The following is a 13,933-nucleotide window of genomic DNA, read 5'->3' as shown; positions in this document are numbered from 1 at the left end:
ATGTCACAAATGCGGTGAAATTGGACACCTCAAGAAGGATTGCCCGATAGCGAAGAACTCGGGAGCAGATGGGAAGATTCTCAGGATCACAGCTGCAGGAGAACCTACTTCGGAACCCACGTTAATGTAATTTAGGCGTTTCGTTGTAACAGGCTTATAAACTATCCGAAACTAGTGCAACTAGAGTCTTACCTTTTGCGAGATCCTGTCTGTATACGGATGCTCGTGCTGCGTATACTTGTCTTTTGTAAGTATACCTTATCCGCAGCAATAGTCTTGTAGTAAATCTAAAGTACTGTAACTCTGTTGATGTTTGCACGGTTGTGTTTTGTCTCTAAAACGTCTTATATTCAAATCTAATGTCTTTTAAGTTTCAGTATGATTCCGACATTATCATACGACTCGATTCAATTTGATCCTCACGACAAAAGTTTCATATGTACGTCTCATTATCAGTAAACATCTTTTTAGCGAAACCGTCATATAACACCAAAGTACTCATGCATGGAATACCTCATAATTCTTTTTTTTCCGAAGAAATCCCCGAAGTACCACTCGTGCACTACGTCAAGTTCAATCCAAGGATTCATACGGTCGATCTATCACTGAGGAATGTATACATAAGAGTGATATATAATCAAGGTTCTACAGGTTTAGAATTGATGATTCCACTTTAACTTCTTTTTCCTCGAAAAGATGTGAGCTTAAAGAAGAATCAGTTATTCGACTACCTTTTCAATCTTAATTATATACGACTCGTATACACGAAATTGTGATTGTGAAACCATGTATGAATTCTAATATGAACTTCAGGACGGATAAATGCTCAAGACTACGAGTAATCACATCGTCATGTGAACAAACTTAGAACCCAATACGACTCCTGTAAACAGATTTCCCTACAGCCTAAACACCTACGGAGACACAAGAACAGTGCAGACAACTTAGCAAACCACACAGTGATAGAATAAGAAGACTAGGCTTTTCACCCTGGAGAACCCCAGTCATATTCTTCCAGAGATCGACGAATTGCATCATATGTGCCTTGGCTATCGAGGACTTCGTCAAGATTTTCCAGTAGAAATCGTTATCTCTGCCTCGCATAGATGAGTTGGTTGAGCAAACACAAGGAAAGAATTACTTTCAGAAATGGGTCTGAGATCCGAATATCACCAGTTCGAGTGTTAGGAAAGGATGTCCAGAAGACTATCTTCCGAACTCGATGCGAACACTTCGAGTCCGTAGTGATACCCTTCAGATAGGACCGATACGCCCATAGTATTCATGAGATTAATGATTAGAGTCCGTATTTCTTACTTGGATCAGTTCGTCATTTCTCCATGTAATGACTTACTTATCTACCCTCGTAGTAAGAAGAAACCCCTGGAAACATTACCTTCAGAGGAACTTTCACGAAGTTCTCTAAGCACAAGTTTTGAAATTGAAGAGTCAGGTTCCTATGACACACTGTTAGTGATGTGGGAATTTTTGAGTACTCTTTCAATTTGTCAAAACTGTTGAAAATTTGTCGACACCAAAGATGCCGACATACATTCGCCAAATTCTAGGTCTTACAGACCTACTGTCATAGTTCGTCCATAACTCCTCGCAAATCACAAAAACTTGTACGCCTTTTACCCGGTAAGGAGTGGCCCTTGACTGGGAAAGTTTAGCAAGAAAAGGAAACCTTGGAGATTCCAAGTGAGAGACCAATTTCTTTAGGAAGTCTCACTCTGGGAATGGCTTAATACGCTTCGTAAAGTGTGGAAAACTAAATCCAAGATAGATAGGACCTCCTAGATTTTTACCAGAATCGGTCCTATACCTCGCACAAACTAGACCTACTCCGCGAACTTGGTAATGTACATTCTACTCTTCGCGTATCGATCGTGAAACCATACCTTTCCGTTAGGACTCTTGTAAGTCCACTTGTCAAGATCCTCGCCTTCGTATTAGGACCGTAGTGACCCTCGACCGAGAGGTCAAGCGGACGAAGCAACGCAGTCGCCCGTTAGTGAAGGTTCGTTGGGATACCAACCGAGGACCCGATTTCACTTAGAAGCGCTAGAACCAATCGATTTGGAAGTTTCCTCCTCACGACTCGATCATTCATACCTACTTCCTTACCTAAATTCAAATTTCGGGACGAAATTCCCTTTAACAGGGGGATGATGTGACAACCCGAAATTTCCATTCAGTCAAACCCTAAAAGTCAACCACTTCGTATCATAAGTTAATGTCATCATTTCTTATTTTTAAGAAATTTAAAGTTCGTTTGATTATTTTAATATTATTTTTAAAATGAACGGGTGAAAGAAAGTGTCGTCTTGGGTTTTGAATTTTAAAAACCGCAAACACCTCGCGTCTCAGAAATTCCCGATCAAACTTTTATGTTTTGGTTGAAAAATCACCCAAAAATCATGAACTCATACTTATGTATGATTTTACTCCGCAAAAAAAAAAACTAGCCATTTGTGTTTACTCCCCATTTTCTAAAAGAGTAAACTCCAAAAGAGTAAACTCCAAACTCTCTCAAGTATCATCCTAGTTTTTGTTCTAGATCTTCAAACTAGTAAGTGTTCTAACCCTTTCAAGTTAGTATATCACTTAATCTAGTGATTGTACATCCTTTAATCCATTCATTTATGTGTTTTGACTAGTTTTTCCAAAACACCAAGAACACACACTAGTGTTTTTGGACTTAAAGTTCATTTCAAGCTTCCATAATGTAAGTACTCCTATCCTAGAGTCATTTTAAGCTAGCTATACATGTTTATACCAAGGAAAAGTACCAAGAACACCAAGAACAAGGTTTTCACGGTTTTGGGAGGCTCCCAAAACCGTAAACACCAAATATAGTGCCTTAGGGTGCTTTAGGGTGTCTAGATGCTTCACAATGCCTTAGGGACTTGTTTAGATCCATACTTGATGAGTGTATCACACAAAAAGCACCAAAATCATATATTTTTATGTGTTTACGGTTTAGGGATCTCCCAAAACCGTAAACACCTCAAATGTTGTGTAAATGTCCCATAAATGGCCCATGGTTGTTCCTTATGGCTAGAATCTAACCTAGACTAGTGCCATGTTTGAGCTAAGGACTTGAAAACCGCCAAATACCAAACTTAGGAGTTTAAGGTAGTAAACTCATGAGTTTAAGGTAGTAAACTCATGGAGAAATGGTCCTTAGACCGTAAACTCCATTTAGGAGTGTTTTGATGCCACACAACACTTCCTAAGGCTAAATCATGAAGTAGGAATGCTTGGAATAGCTTAGAAGACTTCAAACCAACACATGGTCATAAAGTGTAGAGTTTACGACCGTAAACCCTTGAGTTTACTATCGTAAACTCCTTGGGTAATGGTCATGAAAACCGTAAACTCCAAGGGAGTTTACCCTTGAACCCCAAACACACTAGCCTTTCCTTACAACACTTAGATGCAACCCTTGAGACTTGTAACACTTGTATAAAGTGTTTAGCGTGTACTAGAGTGTCTTAACTTTGTTTATTAGTTGTTTAAATACTAATTGTGTATATACATATATCCTTATATGTTATTAGGATCTTTGTGCGTGTCTAAGTCTTCACTTGACACCGAGCACTTATCTGACACTTCCTTCCGATCCACTTACTACAGGTGAGTTCATACCCTATTAATCAATGTTTTAACTATTTTTAAATGTTTATGGGGGGGATACAAGTAGAACTATGCTAATTATTATATCAATCACATGTGATTAATAAGCAGCATTCAAAGGATTGGCTACTCATTAGCCGTTTTACCAAACAATTTCCTTCAAAATGTTTTCATAAACATTTTATATGTTTAAAACTCCTTATTAAACTGTTCATTTTACTCCGTATGTTACATTTCAAACTTATTTACAATTGTGTTTCAAACAAATGTTTTCTTATACTTAAATTGTTTTATCAAACCCATGCCTTCAAACCGTTTTATAGATTGACATCAAGTCGATCTTTTCTTAAGATAATAATTATGTTCAAAGGTTTTACAAAACTTATTTATGCTTTTATATTATAAATTGCATGCCTCTATATGTATAGTTATATAAGAAATGTTTAAAAGACTTAGGAAGGCTATCCACCCTATTTCCTTTTCGCGCTTGAGATGTGGTCTGGTGGGATATCGGGTACTCATCCGAAGGTCGTTTAAATATTAGTTATATAACATATGTACATATATAGTCATAAAGGCCCTTCCAGTTCATCCCATGCCCTTGGGTAGCAAGGGTATACATCCATGTCCATACGTACCAGTTAGATTACTAGTAAACTACCATATGGGTAGTTTAGGAAGATACTAGAACTATTACTAGAATGCGATATCATACAATGAGTCAGTTCATTCATGAGTCAATACTTGCTAGATAGAGAGAACATACATTACTATGAGAACATATACATTACATTACTATGAGTACATATACAACTATACTAGGAGAAGAACATATACAATTATACTAGAGGAAGAACATATACAACTATACTAGAGGAAGAACATATACAAATATACTAGAGGAAGAACATATACAACTATACTAGAAAGAGAACATATACAACTATACTAGAAGGAGAACATATACAACTATACTAGAACGAGTAACATTACATTACATATACATGAATACGTTAACCATTGTGATCTGAATCGGAGCATGAATTCAATGTCATGGCCCGTGTTATAGCCAGAGTCTCTTGAAGGGAGAGCGTGAGTTTGCGTATAGATCTATACTGGATTGACTATCCTACACCTTACTGCTAGCTACAGCTGGACCTGCAGGTATGCGGGTGCCAAACGTCATTTCTTTTTACGACCTAACTTTTGTCGTTGTTACCAGTCGATAGTATGGTACAATTAATCACATGACACCTTAATAAAAATCCGGTTTAAGGTAGTTAGTACAGCAGTAGTTCCTATAATACAACACTACAATACTACATTAATTTCTCCTTTTCATATATTTAGTGATCATTTCACTTAAACATTAAATGTAAAAACTATATTTTGTTAATGATAGTTACATTTGGGAAAATTACACACTTTTACAAGAAGCGAACATTTAGAACAGTTAAGTCTTGGTAGAATACTACATTGAGAACAATTAGGTCTTGGTAGAAGACACCCTTTATATAATAGTAGGAATCATAGGGATTTCTAGGGTTTTTCAAACGTTTACAGTTGCTTTACAAACATTTTTACACTTACCGTTCATATACATTTTCCATACTTACAGTTCATATACATTTTCAATACTTACAATTCATATACATACAAATTCTTACATACAAATTAAGACACTAAAATACTTATGATCTCACCAGCTTCAAAGCTGATACTCGCTTTCAAAATTACTTGTATCCTCAGGTCATCATAGACAGGTACCGATGCAAGGTTTAGGGAAGATGGAGATCGTTCAAGACTCATCTTTCATTTTGATTTATGCTTTAGTGTTTATCAAAATTTGACAGAACACACTTGTAAAATAATTATATTATTAATGCAATGGATGATGTTGTTGCTTGTTTACTACTTTTCATTGTTGTGATACTGTACATGACGTCCTCCGCCCCAGAACGTTTCCGTCGTTCATGGTTTTGGGGTGTGACATAGATCCAAATCCAAAAGTCATCAAAACTTCAAGATAAGCCAAATGGTCATATATCTGGACTCTAGGGACAATTTGGTCACGTAAAGTTCCTATATTTACTTGCATGCGTGGTCTACTTGGCTCAAAAGGCCAAAAAGATGGTCCACAAATTTCATGGGACTTCCATGGCCATAAAGTTGGCACCTTTATGCCATGAAGTCCCCTAAAGACCCTAGATCTGAAGGGTTTTCCCACATTGGACGTTTAAGTCTCAAAAGCCAACATACTTGGATCAAAACATGGAGACAACATCCTAAAACTAGATCTAAACATACTATAGACAAGATAGGAGCTTTATATCTTAGATGAACTAGAAATGAAGCTCAACTTCTGGATCTACTCTCCTCTTACACGTCCTTGCTCCTTCTTCAAGTTTCTTCTTCTTCTTCAAAATCACAAAGAATGCACAAAAATGGCTCAAAACTCTCAAAAGTGAATTAGGCTTTCGTGGCTAGGGTTGGGACAATGGAGGTTGTAAATGAAGCCAACTTATGGGGATTAAGGTGTTTAAATAGGGTGCAAAACCCTGAAAATTAGGTTTCATTATGTCAGTCCTACTCGTTGAGTTGAGGCTTCTCGACTCGTCGAGTAGACTTCATAACCCACGTCCCAATCCATCTCTACTCGACGAGTATGGGACCTCCAACTTGTCTAGTTTCTATACAAAAATGATTAAATTATGAATTGAATACATATCAGGAACCGAGCGTTACAAATCTCACCCACTTATTTTAGACTTCGTCCTCAAAGTTTGCTGCATCTGGAAATAGCTCTGGGTAGTGCTCCCTCATCTCATCCTCCGAATCCCAAGTCCATTCTGAGCCCTTGCGGTGCCACTACTGCACCTTCACCAACTCTACCCTCTTGTTCTTCAGATCATTTATCTTCCTATCGAGAATGGCTACTGGTCTCTTGATGTAGTTCAGGCAGTCATCCACCTGAATATCCTCTAAAGGCATAACTGCAAAGTCATCCACTAAGCACTTCCGCAGCTAAGAGACATGAAAAATGATGTGGATATGACTAAGATCGGCTGGCAGATCCAGTCGATATGCAACCCGCCCAACCTGGGCCAACACCCTGAACGGACCAATGTATCAGGGGCCCAACTTGCCCTGCTTCCTGAACTGGATGACACCTTTCCAAGGTGACACCTTCAGGAGGACCATATCTCCAACCTGAAACTCCAGGTTTGATCGACATCTATCGGCGTAGCTCTTCTGCCGACTTTGGGCCGTCTGGTGTCTACTTTGGACCAGTTGGATCTTTTCTGTCGTCTTAAGTACCACTTCGGCACTCCCCATGACCCTCTGTCCAACCTCACCCCAGCATATCGGGGTCCTTCACTTCCTCCCATAAAGCATCTCGAATGGGAGGACGGTCGATGATGACGTGGTAGCTATTATTGTAGGAAAACTCTGTCAATAGAAGTTAGGTATCCCAGCTACCACCGAAGTCTAAAACGCACGCCCGCAACATATCTTCCAAGGTCTGGATGGTCGCTCTGACCACCCATGTATGGGTGAAAAGTCATGCTAAAATGCAGATGAGTCTCCAACTTGTCATGAAATTTCTTCAAGAATCTGGAAGTGAACCATACATCTCGATCAGAAATCAAGGAAACTAGCACCCCCTGTCGAGCTACTACCTCCCTGATGTAGATGCAACCAACTTCTCTACCGAAATGCTCTCTTGAATTAAATAAATACCAGGAACCGGGCGTTACACTTTTAGATTTACCCTCATTTTCTGTATAATGTTAGGAACAGTACTAGGACATGTTATATAAGAGGTCCTTAGACATGTTCCACCGAAGGTTCTTGAATTGGTTGCTCCTGGAAAGTTTAAAAATGAAATGGTAGCTTAGCCATCAAAGGTTTTTATTATAAGCATATAAGTTTTAAGATGAGATTAAAATAAAAAATCAAACTAGAAATTAACATGTGATATGGCTGCCACGTGGATATGAAATCAAGGATAACTAGTAAAAAACATGAGCAATGGTAATAAAACAAAATAAAAAAGTTTGTTGGTTTATTAGGTACAATTACGGGAGGTGATTCGTACACAACAATTTTTATCCATACACAACAATTCATGCTTTATAAAGTTGTACAATACAATACTTTAATGCATAAATTGTTGTGTACGGAAAAAATTTGTTGTGAACAAATCAGTTCCCTACAATTACAGGTTTAATGAGTTGAAGATCAAAAATCATGTTAACTTGAAGATCAAAAATCATGTTCTTGTTACCGTTCTCTAACCTTTTCCCTAATTATATACGTTGCAATAATTATAGAAATATATTTTTGTAATTAAAGTGGTGTTATCATAAATATATTGTTTTGTCCACGAGTAAGGTGCATACAAATGAGACATATTGAGTTCGAGTATTCTCCTCATCGTTATTTTCATTTTTTTATAAGACGCTGACGTGACATGATATCAACAAAAAATGCACAACCAGTGTGAACCGAAAAAAGGTAAAACGAGTGAAATTTAACAACTTTAATAAAAACTGAGTGAAATTAACAACTTTAATAAAACTATGGCGCAATAAAAGGTAAAAGAAAATATAAAATTGGAAAGTTGAATGCACATTACGGACGGGGTAAAATCGGATAAAAGAAAACAAAAATAATAATCCGTTAAAAAGTTGAAAACTCAACGATTCTTCGGAGAATATCCTTGTATTTATTCAAAAACTTTCGAAAACACAAAAATATTATTCTCTAATAATTGTAGTTTTGTTATCTGATATTTGTCGTCATCTTACACGTTTGATTGGATTTTTCTCAAAACTCATATTGTTATTGGATCTTGATAAAACTCGTTTTTGTATAAAATCTCTTCAAATGCCATCATCTTCATCTCCCTCTAGATCGGTTGTTGATAAACCTTGAGCTTGATACCAAATGTATGTATTTGTTTGATTCCATCCAAATAATCTTTCACACAAGCTAACCTTCATCGGTTGCAGCAGGGTATGTTTTGTTCATCACCACTACACCTTTTTAAGTGATACGCGTAACCAGACACATGGTGGCTTTGGTTTGAAAATGTTATACTTTCCTTAACTTTAACCCGGCCCATTATAACCAAACCTTGTAAACCGGTTAAATTCGGGCCCTAAACAACTCGCCTTTTGCAGCACAGTATGCATTAAGCCCAATGAAAATTTGGCCAACACCTAATATTTAAGTTTTAACCACCCTATTGACACTTGATACACAAATATTTACTTTATGAGGAATGAATGGGAATGGAAGGACCCCTTGTTTATAATATTCGTTTTTTTGTATAAAATATTACGTGAAGGATTTGATGCTCCAAATATGATTGTGTATTTGTGTAAGAAATTAAAGGTTGGACAAATAAGTCATAAGTGTGTATTGCACTACGGATTTTGGTAGTTGGAGTTTCAATGTCATTATTCAAGGCTAGAATTCCCCAAAATAGCCTATTTTTGGTCCACAGGAATTTCCAATGCACGCATCATTTATTTTCCTTTTAACATTTACTTTTTCATTTTCATTTTTATACCAAAAAAAATTTGATTGATTTATAGTAATTGAAATAGCCAGTGTTGTACCCTACGTAGTACTGTTGGTACATTGGAAAGCACAGAAGGACATTAAAGACCCCAAAAATCTGTAAGGACCAGATCAGACAAGAACCAAAAACCAAAAGCCATCCTTTTATGAAAAAGTACCTTCGTTCTATTAATAATTCAATAAATAAACTCTTCACAAAATCATTACCAAAATTTCAAAGCTAGATTTTTTTATTAATTTTCATAAGCATTGCCAAAATACACTTCACTCCCTACTTTTTGACTTGCTTACATCTGCACTATGGATAATTACCAAATTATATATATATATATATATATATATATATATATATATATATATATATATATATATATATATATTTGTAATTGGATATGAAAAACAAAATTGGTACTAAAATAAAGAAAAAACAATATGGAAACAGATAATATTATAGAAATAAAATATTAATGACCTGTTGTGTGGATATTTCCTATTTTGACCTTCGTTTCGAAGGGACTGCTGCTTTTGAGATTGATCTATGAGTCGACGACGACGTCCACCGTACCAACGGCTCCACCACCGAATCTCTGTACTTATACGGCAACACCTGATTCCTCCCTCGCTTTGATTTCACAACCGGCGATGTGTCCTCGAACTCCGCGTACCATTCCGCTTCTGTCGCCGCCGTCCAACATTGCTGCTTCCTTTTCGCTCCTCCTCTTGCCGCCGTCGATGCCTCCACTTGTTTGCTTCTTGCCGCCGGTTTTTTCTCGTCGCCGAGAATCAATTGCGCCGCTTCGATTAACAGACCTAAATATCCTTCATCTCTATGTTCTTCTTCTTTTACTACTGCTACTACTACTTCCGAGGCTCCATTGTAATCGATTCCCGAGCTCTGATCTCCTACATGCGAGATCTCCGAGTGCTCCGTCGCTCTCTCCTCCTCAACCGCCAACTCTGATTCCTCCGCAACAAAGGATTCGCTTTTGCTCCGATCATTCTTCTCGAACACGCAATTTTCATTGTCTACCGTCGCTGGAGCCTCAAAAGGCTCAATCTTGGTCGGAGGACGGTCAACAGCAAACCCTTTATTTTCACAAATCTCCTCACGATGGCTTGAACAGTTGTTATCCGTTACATCGACGGTTGGGAAAACGGAAATTATGTTAAGAATCTTGAAGAAGCACATTTGTGCTTTGGAGCAGCGGCGACGACGAGGCTCGGCGGAAAACGACAACGGCAACGATAAGCGTAACTGAGTTGGTTGATTATGCGGTGGAGCCATGGAAGCGACGGCGTAGGGCCAGTTTAATCCGATTAAATTATTCGATGAAGTGTATGATTTGGAAGGAAGATCTGTGACGGCAAAACCCCATGAGAGAGAAAGAGTGTGTAGAGAGAGAAAGAGAAGAAACGAAAGACACAGTTGCAATGGATTTTCTGTTAATAGCCCTGTTTTTATGCTTCGCGTTTTACTTTTTTCAGTTTTACTTTCATTTCCTCTTTTATATTCAACTTCGGAGGTTGTTTTCTTTTATTAAGACCACTAAATACAAATTTTCTCCCTATACTATTCCTTAATATACATATATGGTCCCTTTAATTTTTTCTCCAAATTTAGTCGATTATTAATATCTTCTCCGTTCTAAAAGAGTAGTTAAATCTTCTCTGGTCACCCTTCCGTTGTAGTTCGTTAAAAAAATATAAAGAAAACAGAAATATCAAACAAATATATTTAAAGATCTGTGATTCTAATTGTTTTGAGTTTGATATCGATTAGGTCCATTAATAAGATCTAACAACGTATCCAAACAACATTCGATAGTAAGGGTTTGTTTATTTTTAAGAAAAACAATTTCATTTTTATATTGTACAAGGATGATGTTTTTCGATTGTTTGTTGACATGGCTTATAAAATATGTTATATCATATTATATCTGGTAGTAATGACAAAAAAACAAATGTACATTTACTTTGCACCCATAAAACACACACACAAAAAAAAAAAAAAAAAATTAAGGGACAAATTTATCATTTCCCCTTTATTAATTGGTTTGAATAGGCTTAAAAAGTCTTACGTAACAATACAAGTATTTAAGGATTGATTATGGACATTAAGAAAAAATGTAACATGCTAAAATAGAATATGATTTGTTGAAAGCCTAAAAGTATTTTGATCTTGATTGGGTGGAGACGCATATTGGCAATCAATTATGATTGTCATCTCCTACACCAAAGGAATCCCACACTTCTAATGTATAATCCAAAAAACACCTTATGGTTATGTTACTTGATTTTTAGTAGTCTTATTGGATTAGCTTTAAAGCTTGTAAATTTTGAATTATTGTAATCTGTAGCATTTTCTCTTCTGTTAATTAATATATGAGTAAACTACACGAATGGTCCCTATAGTTTGGGGTAATTTGCATGTTTGGTCCCTAGCTTATTTTTTTAACTTGGAAGGTCCCTACTATTTGTTTTTGTTACGCGCTTGGTCCCTACTGTTTGTTTTTGTTACACGCTTGGTCTCTGTCTTACCTAAAACGACTATTATTTAAATAGGAAAAAATGATGGGGTGGGTAAGGTAAGGTGAGAGGGGTGGGGTTGGGGTGTGTTTATTTAAATAAATTAAAAAATCAAGGGCAAAATAGTCTTTTTATGTATGACAGGGACCAAGCGCGTAACAAAAACAAACAATAGGGACCTTCCGAGTTAAAAAAAATAAATTAGGGACCAAATACGCAAGTTACCCAAAACCATAAGGACCATTCGTATAATTTACTCTTAATATATAGATATATTAAAAAAGTCTAAAGTTAGGAATAGTAATTTTATATGTTTTTTTTGTGGACTTTGCCTTTTATTCTTTTGTTATTTTGACACTTTTGATCCTTGCGATAAAAGCTTTTATATTTTTTAGGAATCTTTTAATATTCAAAGTTTAGCCACAAAACTTTAAAGAATTGACAACTTTTTTCCATTTTCTAAAAACTTGTTAATTCTAACCTCTTTAATTCTTTACCCATTTTGATACTTTTGGTCATTGCAGTCAAAACTTTTATATTTTTTCATTAAAAACACAAAAAATGGCATGGGGCTTTCTGCCGTTTGTCATTTTCTTCTTTTGGTATATTTTTTCTATATAGGTCCTCATTTTTATTTTTTTTTTTGTTTTTTCCTGCCTTCTATTTATCGTCTCCGTCTGTAAAAATTAGGGGTCCAATTATCCCATCAGCATCTTTTAACAAAAACGACATTCAAATATGACGCACACGGCCTATGCGAAGCATGGACAAGATATCTAATTATTTATAAAATTGATCAAACCCCAACAAAATAGCATATTGTATATTATGCCTATTTTTCTTAAACATTTGCATGTTAATTTCAAACCTTACTAATACATCAAGATCATAACTAACAATTTTTATTATTGTATGATGACATTTGTCATACTAGTATATTAAAATATCATTAAATTTCATTAAGTGAACATTAAATGTTACACATGTCATTACTTAATTAGATCGAATGATTTGTAGGAACAAAAAATAAAAGAATATTTAATTTCTCTTAAATTAAAGATAGAAAAGTTGACCATGTTTTTTAAATTAACTAACTAGATCAAAACATAAGGGAATGATCTCCTTACTTGGTTTATAATAACGGAAAAGTTAGTACCATGCATATTCAAAACACCTAATTTTATAAATTTATAGTGCTATCCATATATATATATATATATATATATATATATATATATATATATATATATATATATATATATATATATATATATATATATATATATATATATATATATATATATTTGTTGATGTATTATTACGAGATGGAATCATCCTAAAGGAGAAGGGTAATTGTAATGTCCGCATTTCTTGTAGAAAGTTCTTAGAAAATCAATATTTACGTCGATTAACAAATGTAAATTTTCTTATGAGTAAATGCATAAAGAATTATTTAAAGATAATATGTGTTTATATATATATATATATATATATATATATATATATATATATATATATATATATATATATATATATATATATATATTAGGGATGTCAATTTATAACACGACACGACTAAAATACACGACACAAAACGAAATCACGACGAAATCAAAATTCAAATTCGTATTTGTGTCCTGTTTGTGTCAAGTTTAAAAAACACGATGTCATGTCGTGTCGTGTTCGTGTTCACAAATCGACATGAAATGGAGACGATTGAGCATGTGTTTGTCTTTTTTCGTGTTTGTTGTTTTTGTCGTGTTATATATGATTATGTATGAATTAAATGAACTAATGATTATGTAATTTTATATTTTTCGTGTCCTGTTGTGTTGTCGTGTTTTAATTGGTTCATTTTCGTATTAGTAAAGACAAACACGACATCGTGTCGTGTCGTTTTCGTCTTACAAAAAATTTTGTCGTGTTGTGTCGTGTCAGACAAAAACATGGCACGACAACCCGATTTAACATCCCTAATATATTATGTGCTTGTAGTTTAGGCAGATATTATATGTATATAATATTGTATAAAAACTTATTCTAAAACTTAATAAAGTGAGTTAAATAAATAATTAAAATAAAAGTGTAAGTAGGATAAATAACCTAAATTAAAGTCGTAGTAATCGTGATTACGAACTCGTGCATATAAAAATATCTAAATCTGAGTTCGTATAACGAA

General features: G+C 35.3%; 1 protein-coding gene across 1 annotated transcript; it reads right to left on the bottom strand.

The window, feature by feature from the left end:
* Positions 1 to 9,431: 9,431 nt before the first annotated feature.
* On the bottom strand, positions 9,432 to 10,701 carry LOC122196518 (uncharacterized). Its single transcript, XM_052768584.1, has 2 exons — positions 9,701 to 10,701; positions 9,432 to 9,521 (listed from the first exon to the last, which is right to left on the bottom strand). Exon 1 carries the CDS (start codon positions 10,511 to 10,513, stop codon positions 9,719 to 9,721), a length of 795 nt encoding a protein of 264 aa, XP_052624544.1. The 5' UTR covers positions 10,514 to 10,701; the 3' UTR covers positions 9,432 to 9,521; positions 9,701 to 9,718.
* Positions 10,702 to 13,933: the final 3,232 nt, after the last annotated feature.

This window comes from Lactuca sativa, chromosome 2 (assembly GCF_002870075.4).
Source record: "Lactuca sativa cultivar Salinas chromosome 2, Lsat_Salinas_v11, whole genome shotgun sequence".
Taxonomy (NCBI): Eukaryota; Viridiplantae; Streptophyta; class Magnoliopsida; order Asterales; family Asteraceae; genus Lactuca; species Lactuca sativa.
This window is presented reverse-complemented; position numbering and strand designations above follow the sequence as displayed.

Coding starts and splice junctions, on each gene's coding strand:
- LOC122196518 (XM_052768584.1), bottom strand. CDS start 10,513: ATGGCTCCACCGCATAATCAACCAACTCAGTTACGCTTATCGTTGCCG.